This window comes from Brassica napus, chromosome A5 (genome assembly GCF_020379485.1).
Source record: "Brassica napus cultivar Da-Ae chromosome A5, Da-Ae, whole genome shotgun sequence".
NCBI classification, from domain to species: domain Eukaryota; kingdom Viridiplantae; phylum Streptophyta; class Magnoliopsida; order Brassicales; family Brassicaceae; genus Brassica; species Brassica napus.
In genome coordinates, this window is record NC_063438.1 from 29185058 (window position 1) to 29204571 (window position 19514).

General features: G+C 38.7%; 5 protein-coding genes across 8 annotated transcripts; 1 reads left to right on the forward strand and 4 right to left on the reverse strand.

The window, feature by feature from the left end:
• Window positions 1–344: 344 nt before the first annotated feature.
• Window positions 345–3933, forward strand: LOC106441517. The gene is made up of 5 exons (XM_048780318.1): window positions 345–559; window positions 859–896; window positions 1103–1179; window positions 1266–3259; window positions 3342–3933. Exon 4 carries the CDS (start codon window positions 1697–1699, stop codon window positions 3131–3133), a length of 1437 nt encoding a protein of 478 aa, XP_048636275.1. The 5' UTR covers window positions 345–559; window positions 859–896; window positions 1103–1179; window positions 1266–1696; the 3' UTR covers window positions 3134–3259; window positions 3342–3933.
• Window positions 3883–7326, reverse strand: LOC106433478 (lysine histidine transporter-like 4). 3 transcript variants are annotated; one of them, XM_048780319.1, is made up of 9 exons: window positions 7115–7326; window positions 6206–6392; window positions 5891–6036; window positions 5336–5725; window positions 4873–5263; window positions 4692–4797; window positions 4482–4573; window positions 4321–4389; window positions 3883–4199 (listed from the first exon to the last, which is right to left on the reverse strand). In XM_048780319.1, exons 2-9 carry the CDS (start codon window positions 6239–6241, stop codon window positions 4083–4085), a joined length of 1347 nt encoding a protein of 448 aa, XP_048636276.1. In that variant the 5' UTR covers window positions 6242–6392; window positions 7115–7326; the 3' UTR covers window positions 3883–4082. The 3 variants fall into 3 exon arrangements, with proteins under 3 accessions (XP_048636276.1, XP_048636277.1, XP_022575699.2); XM_048780320.1 differs by lacking the exon at window positions 7115–7326 and having other exon boundaries at window positions 4482–4552; window positions 6206–6807; XM_022719978.2 differs by lacking the exons at window positions 4482–4573; window positions 7115–7326 and having other exon boundaries at window positions 6206–6807.
• A 1934-nt stretch (window positions 7327–9260) lies between these two features.
• Window positions 9261–9919, reverse strand: LOC125609203 (classical arabinogalactan protein 11-like). The gene has a single exon (XM_048780321.1). The coding sequence runs from the start codon at window positions 9818–9820 to the stop codon at window positions 9404–9406; it is 417 nt and encodes a 138-aa protein (XP_048636278.1). The 5' UTR covers window positions 9821–9919; the 3' UTR covers window positions 9261–9403.
• Window positions 9920–10160: 241 nt separating this feature from the next.
• LOC106433502 (alpha/beta hydrolase domain-containing protein 17B) lies at window positions 10161–13073 on the reverse strand. Its single transcript, XM_048780322.1, is given in 8 exon segments — window positions 10161–10506; window positions 10508–10614; window positions 10697–10744; window positions 10849–10948; window positions 10950–11032; window positions 11349–11430; window positions 11648–11856; window positions 11858–13073. Coding segments are annotated over 8 exon segments (1005 nt in total). The 5' UTR covers window positions 11954–13073; the 3' UTR covers window positions 10161–10226.
• Window positions 13074–13266: 193 nt separating this feature from the next.
• LOC125609200 (protein SIEVE ELEMENT OCCLUSION B-like) lies at window positions 13267–16628 on the reverse strand. Of its 2 annotated transcripts, none has more exons than XM_048780313.1 (8): window positions 16311–16628; window positions 16143–16238; window positions 15372–15814; window positions 15187–15296; window positions 14964–15106; window positions 14357–14866; window positions 13956–14252; window positions 13267–13864 (listed from the first exon to the last, which is right to left on the reverse strand). In XM_048780313.1, the coding sequence occupies exons 1-8, from the start codon at window positions 16560–16562 to the stop codon at window positions 13490–13492; spliced, it is 2226 nt and encodes a 741-aa protein (XP_048636270.1). In that variant the 5' UTR covers window positions 16563–16628; the 3' UTR covers window positions 13267–13489. The 2 variants fall into 2 exon arrangements, with proteins under 2 accessions (XP_048636270.1, XP_048636271.1); XM_048780314.1 differs by having other exon boundaries at window positions 16317–16627.
• Window positions 16629–19514: the final 2886 nt, after the last annotated feature.

The window sequence follows — 19514 nt, forward strand, 5'->3', positions numbered from 1 at the left end:
TTAGATATGACTTTCTCAAAGTAATCTCTCTTACCGGTTCTATCCATATTGATTTGGGTAGATCGAAGGTTGTGGTTAAGGGTTATCATAAGACAGACCCAGTAAAGGCCCAATATAAAGTTAAAATCCTTTGACCTTGCGTTTATTGTTCCGCAAATCGGACACGCGCGCTTGTACTGCAACCTAGGGGGGTGGTGGACACTTGAGGAAGAGAGAGAGAGGATTTTGGGTATACTGTCTCTCTCTCTAGGGTTTAACTTTATCTTCCTCATACTCTTCAGGGGGAGGAGATATACGATTCCGCCTCGGTTTGATCGAATACAGCCAGAATTTCCTTGATGTAGCTTCTGCATGGGCCTGCTTGACCCAACACTATGATGGTGTTAGCCTACACTTTTGTTTGCTGTTTGAGAAAGGTCTCATGTCCTGCTGTATGATTTAAATTCTCACTTGGAGTGAAATGGAGGACGAGGATGTTGACATTGGTTATAATGAGCAACCTATACCCGCATCTCTCCTGTCTGGACACACAAGGATAAGGCAGTGGGGAACTCTACTCGTGAGTTTTCTTCATCTGATTGTTCCCACTTCTTATATGTTCCTTCTTTCACCCTCAGAACCATCTTACTAGTCTCTTGTCAGAAGTGGTCGACACTCTAAAATACTTGCTCTTCTTATTCCACTGCCCTTTTTACTTTCAGTTGAGAGCAACTTACACGCCTAGTTTGATAGTGAAACCTGTTACATTCTCCGTTTGTATTGCTCCCATATCGCTGTTTTCTTTCTTCTTTAGTGCTCATATTATTATTCCTTGTACTTCTCCAACCTCTATGGTTTTTGGTGCATGTAACCAATCAGACGTGAAGAGTGTGCCAAGACTATTGAGTTCACCAGAGGTAAATATCAGTATGGATCATAACTGATACCTCTGAAAAGGTCGTAGATACCTTGCCACAGTCTGATGCTGGCGAACTATATTGACTGGGACCACAACATTATGAAAACAATTGTTGTTGTCATGATAATATATACTTTAACCAAGTCTTAGATTGGGTCAGACACCAATTATTCTGATTGGTTGTTTTCTTGTTCCTTTCATCAGCTGATACAGGGGCCCTCAATGCGTGGAATTGGAGTCGCATTTGAATGGAGCGACAATCAATTCCCCAAGGAGAAAACGTGAGCAGATACTCTAATTTTGTTGCAGAAGAGGCTATAAGTTTCTGCTGATACTGATTTTGATTCGCTTATTACCTTTCTAAAAGAAGCTCCAGCCAGTGGATTGGGTGAGCTGGAAGATGCATCAACGAGAAGCAAACTTGTGTGGAGGGGGAAGATTGTCGTCGAGATGGAGGAGTGTGGCAGGAAAAAATGTATGTGCTCTAATGTCTGGGGGTGGCATCTTACTTCTTGAACCGTTAATAATCTAGGGAATAGTGCTCATCAGAATGAGAGGCAAGTACCTCCAGAAAAGCTTCACAGGGCTGCTCTATTGAAAAATCAATATGCAGATTTAATCTTGAAGGCTCGAGAGAGAAGTTTTAATCAGGTTAGCTTTGTTTTGTGGAGCTCTGTTCTGGTGACCTTCTAATAACTAACTTTAAGAAACTAATTCTTCTAATAAGTCTGTCAAGATCTTGTAAAAGAGAAAACAAATACGCTCCCCGACACAGATATCGAAGCAGCTCTTACGCCCATGGAATCCGACGCCGGCAGCTCCGTAGCTCGCCGGCGTCGCCGCCTCTCCGTCGTCGTCATTTCCTTTGTCTCTCTTCCGCTCCATGTTACCTTGTTACTTCACGAGTTCCTTGTGGGCTTGGGTTTCTTATGCTCGCTCATCGTCGCTATGTGCTGGAGATGCTGCCGTTGCTGTCACTTTATCCTTTGGCTCTTGCTTATCCCTTCTTCATCTCTATTGACTGCAATAGTTCCAGATCTGTTTCATAAGACCAGCACTTCTTCGATTTGTTATTCTCAGATCCCAGATCTAAAGCTGTTACGACGTGTGTTCCCCTCTTCGTCTCCTACGACGTTGAATTTTCTCCCTTCGGGGAAGATCGATGCTAACTGGTTCAGCTGTCCGTGTGGCTCTCGTACTAGTCTTCCAGGTTCTCTGTTCGTCAGATCTATGAGGCTCAACGGCTCTAAGTACTACTACCGAACTATCTCGACGAAATTGCTCCCGTTCGATGACCCACGAACCAATCCATGTTTATTGCAAACACCATTTGAAGCTGCACATACCGACGACTGCTCAAACTTTCTCAGTCTGCTTGACCACAACGACCAATGGCTAGGTTTTGGTTCCGTCAAATCTCCCGGGCTCCAACACGGTAATGCTGGAGTGGGAAGCGTTTGCCTGGAATCAACGCTAGTTCACTCAGAAGTTGGTGTCAAGCCCATCTCTTTGTCTGCCGGTATTAAGGTGAAAAGCTCTTTAACGACTAATTTCTTTATGGTGAAGATTCATAGCTGTAATGCAGTTCCCGCCAGACTACTAGAGTGGTTTAGATGCTGGGTACACAAAGGTCAATCTCTCCAGGCAATGAAGTATCTGTTTGTTGACTCGATGGTCAATATCTTACAACAATGCTCAGCTTCATCTTCTAATCTGAGACTTCTAAAGCTCGACAGAAACAGCCCTTTTAAATCATCTTTTGAGGATGAATTTAATCAAATTTCCTCTCGACAGGGCCGAGAGAGATCTTTCTCCATGTCCTCCTTCTCAAAGGAGAGAATTATTCCACCAATTTCCCTCTGTATAAGAGGTGATCCTCTCCCGGCATTCAAAACCCGGAAAAATTACCAATTTCCTAGCCGTTTGCTATCTTGTGTGAAGGTCCGCTTGGGGCCGGTAGATGCAACGACTCTCATACGAATGAGAGTTGAGGTTTTGGATGGTGCTGCGACGTCATATGCTATTGTGACTAATCGTTCGTTATTTGAAGATTTTGAAGTGCGGTTCAATAGGATCGCAAGTGGCAACTTTAATATCTTTCGTAACATTTTATCAAACTTTTATAAGTTTGTGTCTCTATCCTCGTATTCTATCGTTTTATATGTTTGGGGTTTAGCCTTTTGTTTCGCACATCGTGGGCTGTACGATGTTGCTTCTACTCGTGTAATCGCTTAGATCATCAATGAAAGACTTTGGTGCACAAAAAAAAAAGAAACTAATTCTTCTGAGACGAAAATAAGAAGGGAGACCCAGAGAAAATGAGACGAGAGAGGGAAGAAGTCGAATTGCAATAGAAGAAAGGTATAACTGGATTTGCTAGTTGTAAGTATTCGATTTTGATGATACACATAAGAGTGATGTTTTTTTTTTTTTGGGGTACCAGAAAAAGCACGGTTACAAGCAGAAGCCAAGGAAGCGGAAGAAGCTAGAAGAAAAGCTGAGGCTGAAGCTGCAAACTGGAACTTGAAAGAGAAGCAGCCCGCAAAGCTTTGCTTGAGTTAAAGAAGAAGCTAGCTATGAATGTTGGTTGTTATGAAAGACGGAATGAAATATTAATAATGATAATGGGTGAACAACAAACAGATGGAGAAGTCAGTAGAAATAAACGAGAACTCAAGGTTTTTCAAGGACTTAGAACTGCTGAAAACAACAACACAAACAAGGGAGCAAACGAGAATAACAAGAGAGGAGGAGGAGGATGGGTTGGGGTGTTTTGGGTTTGGAGGCAGCAATCCTCTAGAGCAGCTGGGGCTATTTATGAAACATGAGGATGACGATGAAGAAGAAACTGAGCCGATGGTTGCTTTGCCAGATCATCTTGGCATAAATGAAGAAGTGGAGGAGGGTGAAATCGATTGATTCGGTTGTTGCGCCTTAGTGTGGTGGGTTTGTAACATGTATGATATAGTTTGGTAGGTAACAAATTTGAGTCTAAATTTTGGTTTTAACTGAATGATGAACCAAACCGGAAGAGATATCATAATCTTGTACAATACAAGAACTGAAATTCGTGGAATCCAAACAAGTGAGAGAAACACAATCAGTGAAAACATGAATAGGTGAAGAAGCACACATTGGCAAATGAAACGAAGAAACGTTCTATCATTCACCTTTTTTTTGTAATTTAGGTGATGGTGCAGTTGGAGTTAGGTAGACGCTTGTGTTTGATCTGATATCTTAATTTAGCGAGTCCTCCAATAGGTGCAATGATCATCAGTACAACCCCAAGAATTATGCAACTCTGAGAACAACAATCAAGAAAAATTTAATGATTTGCTCACATCTTTCCTTGTTGCTTTCTTTATTAGCGCTACTATTGTATAAAGAGGGGACTAATTTGAGTAAGAGAATGAAACACATACCCAGTTGATACACCATGATAGACTAAATCTCTTTGGTTTCTTCAGGATCAACCATATGATGCAAGGTATCTGAAACACAAACAAACAAACAAACGGATTGTTTTAACTCTTCTGAATCATCATAAGAATAGCAAAGTATATATATTCTCTTGGGGGCTTACAAAGTATGTGGTTGGGGCAAACACGAATCCCCCAAAAAATGATAGCAAAGCACTGAAATACGGTAATGCCACTGCAATACCCATCGTGGCAGCTACGACCATGATTTAATATTTTTTTTAGAGGACCACCACCACATACGTATTATTAATTAATCTTGAACAAAACACCGATGTAAACTATTCTTTATTTTATGATTGTGTTGAACTTACCCACAAATGTCCATCGGATGCTAAACCTTAGAACCCTTGTAGGCCTGAAGTGCCATTTCCTTATCATTACAGATTCGATCATGTCAAACACGGGCATTGCGTACACCTTTTTTTTTTCAATACAAAAACATAATTAGTTTCCCTGGTGTGTGTCTGGTTTTCTATTCATATAAGTGTATACCTGGTAGCTTCCGAGGAGGTGTACGACCACAAACATGTTGGCAAGAATGATAAGTGCCTTGGGATCATGGAGTGATGTCAGAATATTTTCTTCGACATTGTTCCCAAAGGTCTTAAACCCTATAAGAGCCACAGGGAAGTAGCAGAAAGCTACGATGAGATAGGCTACGATGGCTCCCTTCCACATGGGTCGTTTCGACGGATTCTCTGGTGTTGATGGGATCGTTGCTTGAATTTCTAAAACTACGTTATGACCTGCGTACGCAAAAGCAATCTCTCCCAATCCACCTAACAAGTCTAACGGAACCGAGTTTGTTCTTTTTTTGTAACCGTACTCGACACTCTCTGGGGCTTCCCTTGCCAGTGAGGCTACCCAAGCTATCGTGGAGTAGCTGCATGCATGCAAAAATATTTGATTATTGGTTCTCTCTTTTTTTTCCCAATAAATAATATCGGCCCCTTACCTTACAGACATGACGGCAGCCACCAAAGAGACACCGGAAATGGAGTTGAAGTTCTTTAGAAGGGAGAGCACAAACTGTGAAGAGGCAAATATCAAAATGAAGTATTCGATTCTCAGCTTTGTGCACTTGTCATCTCCCACAGAAAGTTGATGAACCTTTTTCAACGATTCACCTCCGGTCACCATATAGATAATGCACGCACTGGTTTCAACAAGAAGCTGTAGCGGCACGATGATATACAAACCAAGCTTCCTTCCAAAGGCTGCCTGACCCAGCTCGTGGTACCTATCAAACCGTTGCCCTTCAAACATCTCGTGCATCTCAATCATTTGCCAGAGGGTGTACAACGTGATCACCCATGACAGGATCAGCACCGCAACCCCAGGTCCCCTGATATTTTCAGTACAATAACAAATCAAGTTTATAATATGAGTATATATGTTTTTTTTGTAATATGAGTATATATGCATCGACAGAGTTTATATATTTATATGTAAAAAAAAGATGAGTTGGTGTGTTGAAATTTCACTTGTGAGAAGAAGAAGAGGATTATACCATCCAAGCTCTGACATGGCGTAGGGAAGGCCAAGAACTCCAGCACCAACCATTGCAGTTACGTTGTGGAAAGCTGAATAGTACCAATTTGCATTTCTTGATGCTGTTATTGGAAGCCAATCTTCCAGATCAAATGATTGATGATCCTGCAAATGCATGATTTATCATTTTACAACACATCATTCATCAAAAACTAAACACTTTCAAGACCAAAATTAATTAAGGTTTTCTAAGATCGTATTACTGTGTTACAAAGCATATCTTTATATATATATATATATAATCATGATTATATCATAAAGAGAGCTTAATTACCTCCACATGATCTCGGTTTGGTGGACTTTGGATCATTGCGGACACAAACTTTAGGAATGTTGTTGTGACTTGTGAGGCAATAGTTGTGTTATCTCCTTTTCTATGTGGTTCCAAAAGTTTGTATACAAAGAGAGATCGAAGTTGACTTTGACCTATTGGAAGTGCCTTGAATGAACTGTGTTCCTCCCTGATATTTTGTTTGTTTGAAATTACCAGGAAATTTATTTATAGTGTTGTTCAACTCTTTTATTATTCGTATTAGAAATGGTCGTCGATTGGGAATTGGGATACATGTCAATAAGTAAATAACTCCAATGGTGTTATATACTGTAATTGTTTTTAAATTAATGTCACTATTGGACAGTTTTATAATCCTAAATTATTGTTTTTATATACAGTATAATAATCTGTGACTCTTGGACCACATTATTATTTTGTCATTTCAGCAGTTCTTCTTGGGGTCAACGGATCCCCCTTGAGGATTATACGGTTGAAATTAGCTGGAAAAATTAGAGTACGAGGAAGGATACACATAATAACTATATTACACATCAATCACTCAACCGGCAAGGAGTTCCCTAGAGTGCTTGATGCTAGAAACAAAAAACGGCACGTAGTTTAATTTCAGGATACGAATTCCTATTAGCGACATTTAGGTGGGGGTATTGGATCTGGAAGTTTGATGAAATTTGAATGAATTATAGTTTACATTAAATTCTAGTGTTATTCAATTAAAGATTTCATCAATTCTTTCAAAATCTTGTGTTATTAGATTAAAGATTTATAATCAATTTTCTAATTCTTTTAAATTCTAGTGCTATTCAATATTTGTTAGATTTTATAAAAATGTTATTTAAAAAGAATTTAATGGAAAAAGTAATGTAAAAATGTGAAGAACCAATTCCTTACTCTTATGAAGAGAATTCGTTATTCTCCCAGACATCGTCCAGCACGACAGTACTTCTTCCCAAACAGATTCGAGTTAAGAGCATGCAATAACTTAAAAAGCTCCTTCTCTTCAACCGTCTCTTCATCTCTTCTCCCTTCTTCATCGTTTTTTCTCTTCTCTTCGTCTGCTTCTGTTCTGATGTGGTCAAGCGCATCAACTTTAACTCCAAGTGATCCCAAGATCCTTTTCAGAACAACTACCTTTGGATCTTCTTCACTTTCTTCACTGTACATAGACACCCATACCCTCAGGAGATAAGCTTCTTTCACGTCTTTGTCGTTGAACACATCCTGACATAACGTCGTTTTCCCAACTCCGAACTTCCCCACAATCGCCAGCGTCTTGAACTCTTCATATCCCTTACGCTTCAGCAAGAAGTTCTTTAAGAACAAGGACTCGTTTACAAAACCACAAATAGATTATTCCGGAAGGCCAGGTCTCGTCTCCACTCGGCTCGTCTTAGATCTCCCTCCTTTACTGTCGGGAGTTGCTGATGAAAGAATTTGGAAAGAATTTGTAATCAATTTTCTAAACTAATCTATCAACTTTGCAAGTAAACAAATGGAAAATCTTACCATTTGTTCGTAATCTGAAACTAATCTATCAACTTTTCTCTGGCTTATCTACATCATTTTCATTGTTTTAAATTGGATCTCAACAAACTTCCAAATTCAAATTTATATATGGTGCTTTTTATTTATTATTTTGTTTGATTTAGTCAACAATATCATACTATCCCATGAAAATAGAGAGAAAGTTGGTTTACAAGACACAAGATTCATATCTATCATAATGTGCATTCCTTTAAAATCCTTAAGAAAAAGTAAACATGAGAATTACGTAAATGCATTAAAATATCAACGAATCTTTTAAATTACTACAAAAATTATTATTAATGAATTCTCTCAAATTCTATTAAATTCATGGATTGAATACCAGCGAAGAAGAAAACCGAAACATTTCTATTAGCGAAAAAACGTTCTACGCACCACATGCTTGGATCCGGAGGCAATCAATCCTTGGATTCGGTGGTGGTTGTTCATTTCTGAATGAATGCAGCCAACCAACGACTTACTGACAAAAACTAATGAAACAAAAAGGAAAAAGGTTTCTCAAACGCCGGGAAGCTTATTTTCCTGGGCGGCGGAGCGCGAGCGAGACAGACCAATCAAACAAACGCTTTCTCTTGTCACTGAGTAGCCGGGCCCTAATATTTCTTTATTTAGGGGCTTGGGCCGAAGACAAAATACCTTTAAAAGGCCTAACTTCACGGCAGCCATCCCCCATCTTTAAGCCTTTTTTTTAAGGAATGATGGTAAAAAAAGCATCTTTTACATGAATGGAGAGACATGATATTTCCTTGGTGCGATTTGCGACGGACTGTTATGGGAGATTATGACTATTTGTTTTGCTTTTAAAAATCTGATGAGCATTGTATTGTATATACGTACAATTAAACCAGGTGAGACGTTTTGCTTGATAAATGATAATCTGGTATCCCCCCCCTCCCCCCATATGTTTTTTTTTGTATTCTTAGTGGTTTGTTTTTTTTTTTTTTTGTAATAACTCTAAATTGGCATTCTGTTTTCTCAAGCATGCAAAGGAACAATCTCTTAGTTCAAACTCATGAGAGAACACCATTAGGGATGAGCTGGAGGAAGTATCCAAGATCCTTTTGACAAAAGATCACAGTGGTTTAGTAGCCAAGGTGTGCTCCTACTTCCATCTGAATAATATCTGCTATAATTCATATCTAAAACATATATATTGACCTAATAAAAGTCTAATATATATATAGAATTGAGCTTCAACTGCCATAAACAAAAAATGTGGTCTCAAAACAAATAAAAGTAAGCCAATGTGTCAGAGAACTATGCTTCACGTCACTGTGTCTGTAAGGTTCAGTTTAGAAACTAAACCAAAAAAGTTGGAGTTTGTGTGGTGCAGTTTAGAAAAAGAAAAAAAAACAAAATTAGAAGGTGGCATTCCCAAAATTGAATTTGAGACCTCTTAAGCGAGAATCATATATACCACAAGACCAAATGCTCATTTAAAAAAGAAATCAGATTATGTTTCAAAATTTAAATAAAAGATCAACACACAAAAATTAATCAAAAAATGTATATATATAGTAATTAAAACTCCATTTAATATTTTAGGTATAATTGCACGCAGTAGTTAAAGAAGATTCGGCCTCATCTCACAAATGTTAAACAAATATGATTCCGTCCTCCAGGTTTAAAGAAAACTTAGAGAGAGAAGAAGAAGAATCCAACGGCGGTGACAGTGCCGGCGATAGAGAGCTTCACATTGGTTACGGCGCCGCTTTGGGGTGACTCGGCGGTGGGTGCGTCAGATGATGGTCCGTCGGCGGAGGTGCTTTCCGGGGTAGGAGCCGGTGGGGAGGATACGGTGGGTCCCTCGGCAGAGTCACTGGGGCTGGTTGCCGAGTAATCATCTTCGGGGGTTGGTTCCTCTGCGACAGGGGACGATGCTTTGGGTGCGGGGGCGGAGGAGGAGGTTTTGGGTGCGGAGGCGGGAGCCTTGGTTTGGGTGGTGGGTGCTTTGGTCGGAGAAGCAGAGGGTGCAGCTGAAGGTGCGTCGGCAGCGAAAGCGGTGGCCACAGCCAAAGCCAAAAGGGCAAAAACGATAAATTGACGTGCCATTTTTGTAAAGATTAATAATGTAATGAGGTTGTGTTCCAAAACTAAAGCAGTATTTTATTTATTTTCTCAATACTGCAAAAGCTTTAGATGAAGAAAATAACAGAACCATGAGAGATATTTATATGCTTTTTGAAGATGAGATATATTAGGAAAATCGATGGATTTGAGAGAAAAATGGAGATCCAATTGCCTTATTTAGAAATGTTTCTGTATTTGTAGCAAAACTTCCTATAATTAGAATACATACCAAAAATTGACTTCTAGAAAGAGAACCCAAAAAAACTGAGGAAATTGTAGGCCCTAATTTGTTGAAAAAATGTTATTAACTGCATTAAAAAAAAGTTACAAATCAATATCATTATGTACTTGAATCATCATCTATACATATTATAATCATATATATTACTCAGGAATCCGAGGGTACTCTATCAACATTCTCAATCTCATGGGAGTGGTCAACGCTCTTCCGAGTCTTGTCATGGCAGTCAACACTCCTTCTAGACCGACGACCAAGATGATGATCAAAAGAGATCCTGAGCTTGCTGCTGCTTGTTTTCTTCGACTCATGACTCTTTGGCGGTGCCTTACACTCTGCTCTGTCTAGGCTTCTCTCTCCTGTCCACACTCTTCGGCTCTTCCTTTGAGGTAATCTCTCAACTGTTGTGATGAATTTTTTGAGGTGTCTTAAGGTCACAGTGGTTCCCTCCTTTCATCCAAAGCGGCTCATACTTGTTTTTGCACAGTTCCCGTAGTTGTTTCCCATGACAACAGTCCACTACTTCATCCGCAGTCCCCTGCACATATATATTGTTATATTGTTATAAACACAAAAGTTATGGCCCAAAAGGTATATCAGAAGCTTTACTAATAACTAACATGAATGGTGAGAATTGGGCAATCCACATATGTGATTTTTTCGATATTCTGCAGAGATATACAAGGAAAAACCACATACACACGTATGTAAAACTGTTTTACGATTTGAAGAGTGCCCAATATTGAAAAAAAAAATGAAATGAGCTGCGTACCTTGTAGATATCGAACCAGTAGGTTTTCTTAACGGCGTACATTACTCTTAAACCGGAGAGGATGAGGCTGTGAAGTACAACGGCTCTCAATAGAGGTAGCAAGATCTAACGTGGGACCGCTACCTACAGACTGGCCGTATAGGATAACATCATCTTGTTTAGAGCCGTAGATTTCTTCAAGACACTTACGTGTTAGAGCATGAGCATCAAAGGTTCATGGAGAAAGCTCTCACACATCCTAAAAAAATATTATAATAATAGAATCTGATGAACTCGTCTCGCAGGGATGCTTTCGGATGAACCCGGTTCATCACTGTTTCGCGGACCCCACGCCACGTGGCGGTCCGCTATTGGTCTGCGTATTTTTTTTAAATCAAACGAAAAAAATAAAAAAAAATTAATAAACAATTAAAGTTGTGAACACCCCCGGTTCATTGATACGCATGCTCTTATTCTCCTTCGTCTTCAATCATAAGAAGAAACAAATGTTTATTCCTAACTGAAATAATGTAATCCATTCACTTGTGGTAAGAAAAGGACCAAACCTTTCCAGTTGATTGTCCATACCCCGTGTAATCGTATCTGCAGCAAGAAGCATTATCGCAAAGGCTATAAAACAGAGCTAAGATATGAAGTTTAAGTATCCCAAACACTTTTTCCGGTTGGGTCGTGATTTTAACAAACACACACACACACACACACAAATGAGCTAAGAAAATCTTACATGGACTTAATCAAAATGAAGAAACAAATCATGGCAAATAACACACAATAATAAGAAAGAAAGGAAGGAAGATACCCCATGAGATTAACCTTGAGATGGATGCTAAGCTCGATGAAGAGCTCATACATTTGTCCCAGATCGGCGGCGTTTCCATGCGAGTAGATCATCGTCGAGTTTGCCATCGGGTGCCTCACGTACATGGCCATTATCTCGGTGCCTCTTCGGGTCTGAAGCTTGTGGATTTCCACGTTTTCTCGGTGTGGGAATGGGGCGAGAAGCAACAGTCTGTCCCGTCACCTTGTCTGTTACCACCTTGTAAGACGGCGGACTCGGCGGGAAGAAGGCTAACTTCGCCGCCACTGAAGATGTCATCCCTCCCATGTTCTCTCTCTCTCTCTCTCTCTCTCCCTCTCTCGTAGATTGAGATTGAAGCTTCTTTTTAACTTTTAATTGTTGTTCTTGAGAACAGAGAGACAAATAGTTGACTAAGCAATAAATAGTTTACATTCTTCTATGTTTCTTTTCATGATTCCAACGCTAGAAAATAAACAAGAGATTCAAAACTTTCGACAAGATAGCGTGACTCTAGTTTATGTAGGGTTTGTGTAACGTATCATGTGATTTCACGTACTTTCATTCATTTATTTTTAGTATATACACTCTGGATACTGTGTTAACTGAGGGATTTGTTAGTATAATGACTAGATATCACATTATTAAATTACTTACCACGGAATAATAACACATCTCATAACTCCTTTGAAAACTATAGGTATCTACTTTTCATATAAGATTCATTCATTGCAGATGCCAGAAACTGGAAGTATATATCAAATACTCGTTAGACAGAGAAGAAGGACAATAGCATGAGAGGGTCGGTAATTAGATAAAATCATAGACCATGTGATCAGACACTTTTGTTCTGTTAACATTTTTGCCTTGATTAGACTAATCCAAGGTGCATAAAAAAGATCAATCATATTACTTAGTGATATACTGATATACACTAAAACAAATGAAAGTGTTTTTTTTTATAATTGGTTTAACAAATGAAAGTTTCCTTATTAATTATGGCTCACATCAAAAGAAGAAATTATGGATTTGTATTCTAAGCATAACAATACGATTATTTATAAGTAAATAATTCATGCTTTACTGGGAATAAAAAAGAAAGAAAAGAAATATCTGAAATTAATAAGATGGACCACACATGAGCATATGGCCCAAAACAAGGAAAATAAAACATTAAATTGACAACATGAGGGGCACACTGAATGCTATAAATCAATGGACAATAAAATGAGATATCAGCTTACATAGAAGAAAACATTTAGAAGAAGATAAATAACCCAACAAATTAGATGATAAGAGCATGATTAACAGGAAATTCTTATGATGGGGTTATTAGCGGAATATAAGAAGCCGTCTCTTAATTTTTAACTAAAAAAACTAAGAACCACCTCTTAAATAAGATAAAAAAATAAAATTTTTTAATTTTTTTAATCGGACAAAAAAAAGAAACTCTTATGTGAGTTTCAGGGATAATCATGGTCTAAAAGTGTATGTTGGGGTCCTTCATGGAGGTCCCGATAAACAAAATGGAATCTAGAACTATTGAAAAGAGGGAAAGCAAAAAGTTATTTTGAAGTGAAAAAAAACAAAGGGACAAAATGTATTATATATATATAAATTAATTCAAGAAATAATGAAATACTTTATTATGGAGAATTATTAGAAATAAATCAACGAAACATGGTCCTCAAAGGACAAACCACACACATGGACAGGGGCAATTCTGTTACACAAACACTGAAATTATTGAAACAAATAAAGGAAATGAGAGAATTTCCAAATTTGAAGTAAAGAAAAAGAACCGCGAAGAGGGTATAGTATAGGTTTTTTTTTATAATTATTTATCTAGAAGTTGTAGTTCTCGTCTTGGTCAAGGAGCTTCTCATCGTGACAACAAGCGAAGCTCATGTACTTCTCCATGGGACGGTGGCATTCGAAGCAGTTCATCTTCTCTGGAATCCGACCGCTCCGAGCAGTGATGTGGAAATCAAAGTGAGCACATGGATGTCCGGTTTCCCTGAGAACCTCGTCATGATGGTGGTCGTACATTGCCTTGCTGTAGCCTTTGGTCGGGACGTGAGTTTTCCAGGTTCGGTCGTAGACGGTGACAGTCCTCTCAATGACACCGTGAGTTATCATCACTATCTCAGCTCCTTTGCTCAGCAGTGCCCATCCTCCAAGCTTGTCGTAGCTCAGTATCTTCTTGATTCCTTGCATCACCTATAATTTGATAGATAGACCCACACATTTTAAACCATTCCCAACCCTAGTCTACACTCTTGTTTCAGTATTTTGTTTTACGAGTACCTACCTCATCGTGATCATCGGATTTACCGAGTTGAATTTTGGAGTAGAGCATGCTCTCGAGCCTAGCCCAGAAGAACCACATCAATGCAGGCTCGGCCCAGCTGTGACTCAGATTTTCAGCCCTGACGGCTTCACTGATCCGCCTGATCTGTTCTCTGTGGCTGTGGTTCCGTTTACCAACATAAGCCATCTCCAGCTTCACGTTGGAATCTTTGGCCGTTGCTTTGGCCGCCATTGTGAACCTTCTTATCCAGTCCAAGTCATCTCCTCCGTACAAGAATATGTAATTTCCCGGATTTATCTGTAAATCAAATCGCAGCCATCATTAATTAAAACATATTATTTGGATGGTAGCCAAAAATGGAAAGTTTCCATGCACATATCTTTTTTTTTTTTTTAATTTACCCAGTTGAAAATGATAGCGTCGATGCCATCGACGATGAGGTTAAGGGTAAAGGTCTCCCTCCTCCAGAGCTCTTCCTCACGAGCTCTAGTGAAAGGGAAAGCTTCAGTCCCCCAAATCCAGATCATGTGAAGCGCATTGAGACTAGCTTCGTTGCCTTGTGGGTCAAGCACCACAAGTATTGGCTTGTTCATGAAATGCCATCTCTCTCTCATAAACTCCACCACATGTCTCTCTACCAGCTTTGGACTATCCACTGTGTACCATGGCATAGGTGCACGGAGAGCCTCGAATTTCTTCTGCAGACTCGGTGATCTTTCGTAATCTTCGATAGGGTCCACTATCGGAACCCACACAACCTCGTACGGCATATGACTCTTACCATCGGCTCCCAACAAGCTGCTCCTTGATTCTGTGTAGATTTGCTCGAATATCGATAGCTCGTCTTGCAATATGTTGAGGTCAGATATTAGCAACAACACTGTCTTCCTCCTCAACACGTCCAAGTGAACCTACAATTTATTCTTACTAGTTTAGTACTTTAGATTGATTGAGCAGTTTGTTTACATGAACGGCCTTTTTTAAATAAAAAAAAAGAAATTTAAAAACCTTTCTCTTGGTTAAACCATCTTGCAATGGCATGGTGTGGTTTTTAGGATGAATGAGGGCCGTGAGAATCTTCATGTTATCAATGTGTGTTGTGTCGAATAGAGAATGCAACATCTTTAAGGATTCTGAGCTCCTCTGCTTCTCTGTTAAATTCATCATCTCTTTATTTGTCAGCAAAGAAACAAAGAGATTAGTGTATTGATTTTGAGACCGTACTACAAACCTATGTGACGGTAGCAAAGCCTCAAGGTCTCAGCGAGATGGTCATGAATGTTCTTGAGCTTGTTAGCTAACATGGACGTTTCCCATGAATCCATTTGAGTGTTCATCATCCTGGTATAGTAATATTATCGTTAAGAGTCACAGCTCAAAAGCAATAAAAGATATAAATTAAAATCATCATCTTACTCGTGTCCCATGGCAGTGATCATGTTGATTTGAGAAATGCAAGCCACGATGCTTCTTATGGTCCAATAGACAGCGATTGGGATGGTAGAGATGATTCTCGACAACTGAGGATCGTCCAGTGTAATGTAGCGACCAGGTAACTCACTGAGTTCCACTACACATGCGGTGACGCTCTTCATCTCACGGAGGAGATCGTTGAGCCCTTGAGATACAGACTCGAGGGTCACTCTGTTCTGAACAGGGACGAGCTTTAGCATAGCTAGGGATTTAGCCAGCTGATTCTTTGAGTAGAACTGCACCAGAAGCCAAAATTCTCCGTAGTTCAAGGCGAACGCGGCTAGAGTCAGTACTAGCTTACCGTCCCAATGGAAGCTCGAGAGGTGTTCGAACACTGACATTGTTATTTCATGTGCGTCTGATCCTGTCAGAGACTTGTAGGCTATCTACAGTAATAATAATTAAAAACAAATAAAGACAGTGCATGCAAAATTAAATTATCCTTATATTTGCTTGTTTCACAAGTTATTTCGCAAATTAGGTTTTGGTGGTAAAGTGTATAACAAAATTTACAGGGTATGATGGCTAAAAATTTGGGTTTCCCATTCAAAACAAGATAATTAATTATATTTGCTTGTTTCACAAGTTATACCGAATGTTTCTAAACTGATTAGTTCTATATATCATGAAAGTAACCAAACACACCAAATCCTTATATTTGCTTGTTTCACAAGTTATACCGAATGTTTCTAAATAAAGAAAAACCGAGTTCACCTCGCAGGCGACGCGATCGATAGCATATGAGACGCTATCAAGAACGCTCATCATGCTTGATTGCATCAGTTTATCATCCGTAGGCAATGGGAGCATCTGCGAATTCAAACAAGTGCTTAACATTTTATATCATACGGATAAAGTAATTATGAAACGTGTTATATGTACACTAACGGAGGCGTTGGAGTCGTCGGAGTCAAGAGTGGCACGATCGAGAATATCTTCAACGAGAGAGAGAAGGCCACGCACTTGGACTTCACGAGCATCAGGGGAGTGTGTTTGTTGGATCAGCTTCAGCATCATGCTCTCGTCCGATGACATCGTTAGTCCCGTCGTCGCTGGTATGATCTCCGTCCCCGAAGTTTTACTACTGTGGCCAGCCTGTTTCTGAGCGTGCTGGGACTTGATCAGTGACTCCATTCTTGGTTTGGTTGCTTCTGAAGAAGAGCTAGCTAGGGAGTTTTGAATTGGTGTGTGTTATGTGAAATCAACCACCAGCCTTTAAATACTCCATTTTCCAAAATGGGAATCAACTACTTTGCTTCGGCAACAATTAAATTAAATCTGCAAGAATGTTTCTTTTTTTCGTTTCTTTTTGGTATCGTACTTTAGAAGAATGATTTTTAGATACAGCAACCGTCCACGTGAATGTCGCTAGTATAAAGTAGTATTAACCTAAAGTATAAAATGTACGCCATGTATTATATTTTTTACTACATTTTTTTTTCTGTTTATAGTAATATTCACGGTTCACCGAAGCTTGAGCGTTTATTGACTCCGATTCATATAGACCAAATATAGATTAAGAGCGATTAATTTTTATTTTTTTGATAACCGAATGTCCTGGCTTCATCGAAGTGGTCTAGATTTGAGACCGACTAAGAATCTAACTTGCGCTGATCACCGTGAACAGTCTTGGTCTCGGATGCTAGAGTTCTGCATGTGAATTTCCCAGTTGTCGGAATTTGAACCGACTGGTAGAATTCACAGCCGTGAATCCTTTACCAACTGAGCTAGAAGCTCGGTTAAGAGCGATTAGTTTACACTTTAATATTTACTATTACACGATTGATTTTATACACTATCACCTTTGATCGTCTAATCCCTGTATATTCATTTAAATATTTTTATTCTGTATATTGATAATAATGATATCAAAAATATATTTTCTGTGTATTTCGGTTGTATCATCAAATATTCCATATTGGTCATAGCTAGTAACCAGTCTTATGTTTCATCCAAGAAAGAATTCATTCTTATATGTTATATAACCAATACAACGGTGATCATTTGGACAACCATGTAATTTAATTTCGCAGTTTATATTACTAAAAGAGATCGAGAAAACAAACCTAGAACAGATGGAATTTAATTGCTACTTTGCTTTTATTCTTATGTTGCTTCCCTTATGCTATATAATTTTGTGGATTCTGTCATTTACTTTTATTTAGTTTATTTTTTATAGTACGTATATATTACTCGTGTATCACAAAATAGCATTAAGAGTGAGGTGAACAAAAGGTGTGAAGTGATTCTTTGCTCTTTTTGGGGTAAAACTATGGAATTTCTACAAGTTCATATATATAGGATAAGGCTAGAATAAAAAAAGAAAAACTAGAGTAACCAAGGATATACGAATCAAATGCAATTCCTTTTATAAAAGTGATGTTTCGTTAAATATTTGGTAGTATCCAAAGGTAATGTTGGTATGTTTGGAATTAAATCTGCATGACTTGTTCTTTTTTTTTTATTTGAACACTGCATGACTTGTTCTTCTCAAATTTTACCACAAGTTCGTAACTTGGATTGAATTTGAATATACAGTTTCCATACAAAGCAAATGAGTATTTCTTGGTACCTTTTGGTTGCAGTATCTAAAAAAGAGATTATTTAAGCAACAATTTGAAAAAGACCGTTGAGGTTTTGGAAAATTTTAAACTACAGCTGGCTAGTAATCGTTGCTTTCCCCTTTAATTTGTAACATCAATTAGTTTTGTTGTTGACAAAATGTAATACTGCCACAACACTTATATATTGTTCAAAAACTTTTTGCTCAAGCGATATGAGTCGTTTAATAAAATTTCTTAAATGTGAGCGACATCTAATAAAAAACAGTTGAACCCCAACAACACGCATATACTATAACAAGATAGACTATTATTATACATGTATTACAAAAAGTTTGTCTAACTCATAATCAAAAGTTAGTAAAAGATTGCCACATCACTTGTATATTATCCCAAAAAATCCTCTTATCCAAGCAATGTGGGAAATTTAATGTCAAACTTTATTTGGAAACCTTAAATATATCTCATGTATGTTACATTATTCTTTGAGAAATTTACTCTCAGAGACACATTCCAAGTTATGAATTACTCTCATAGACACTTTGGCCCAAGTAGACACTTTCTCTTAGTAAATTGTCATAACTACCCCTTATCTATGTAAAGAATAACTATTGGATAAGTGTCTAACTAGATCGTAAACCAAGAAACTGAACCAACCGATTTTCTCATTTTCATTATAACGATTAGAAAACTAGTGAGGAAAATAAAAAATTTCGAAATATAATAAAATCTTTTTCACTTTTGTAAGACAGATCCCCTTTTCAAAATCGATTACTCCCAGATATGAACCCTAATTTTGGCTCTTTACCAACTTCTACTAAAACTACAGATCGATCCGAACCTAATCCACTTTCTCAAATTCGACATCTCCATCACTTTGTTGAAGCATTATGTCTCCACCTCTAGCTTTTGTTCGATCTGAAACTGTTCCGCCAACTCTTCATACTCGACCATTGGTGAGTCACACCATGAATTCAGAAACTCCAATCCATTCTCAATCATAACTCTATGTTCCTAATTTCATAGATATATCTAACAGATTCATATATGGAAAGTTAATTTCTTGTCTGATTTTTTATCTTGGTTCATGAGGGTAAAAACAGTGGTGGAGGTGGCTACTCGAGAGGAGGAGGTGGTGGTGGATGCCGTTGTGGTGGATGTGGATACAGAGGTGGAAGACGTGAGGATGAAGAGCTGGTGGTGATTATGGATGCCGTGATGGTGGATGCTATGGTGGTGGATGTTGATACGGAGGTGGAAGACGTGAGGAGGAGGATGTGGTGGTGGATGCCGTGGCTGTGGATGCTGTTGTGGTGGATCGATGTGGATACGAAGGTGGAAGATGCAAGGAGGAGGAAGTGGTGGTGGATGCCGTGTTGGTGGATGTTGTGGTGGTGGATGTGAATATGAGGTGGAAGACATGAGGTGGAAAAGGTGGTGGTAGATATGGTGTCCACAGAAAATTTTGTAACATTTTCACGTCCACATAAACTGTGTCCACAGAAGTGTGTTCGACCACTGAATT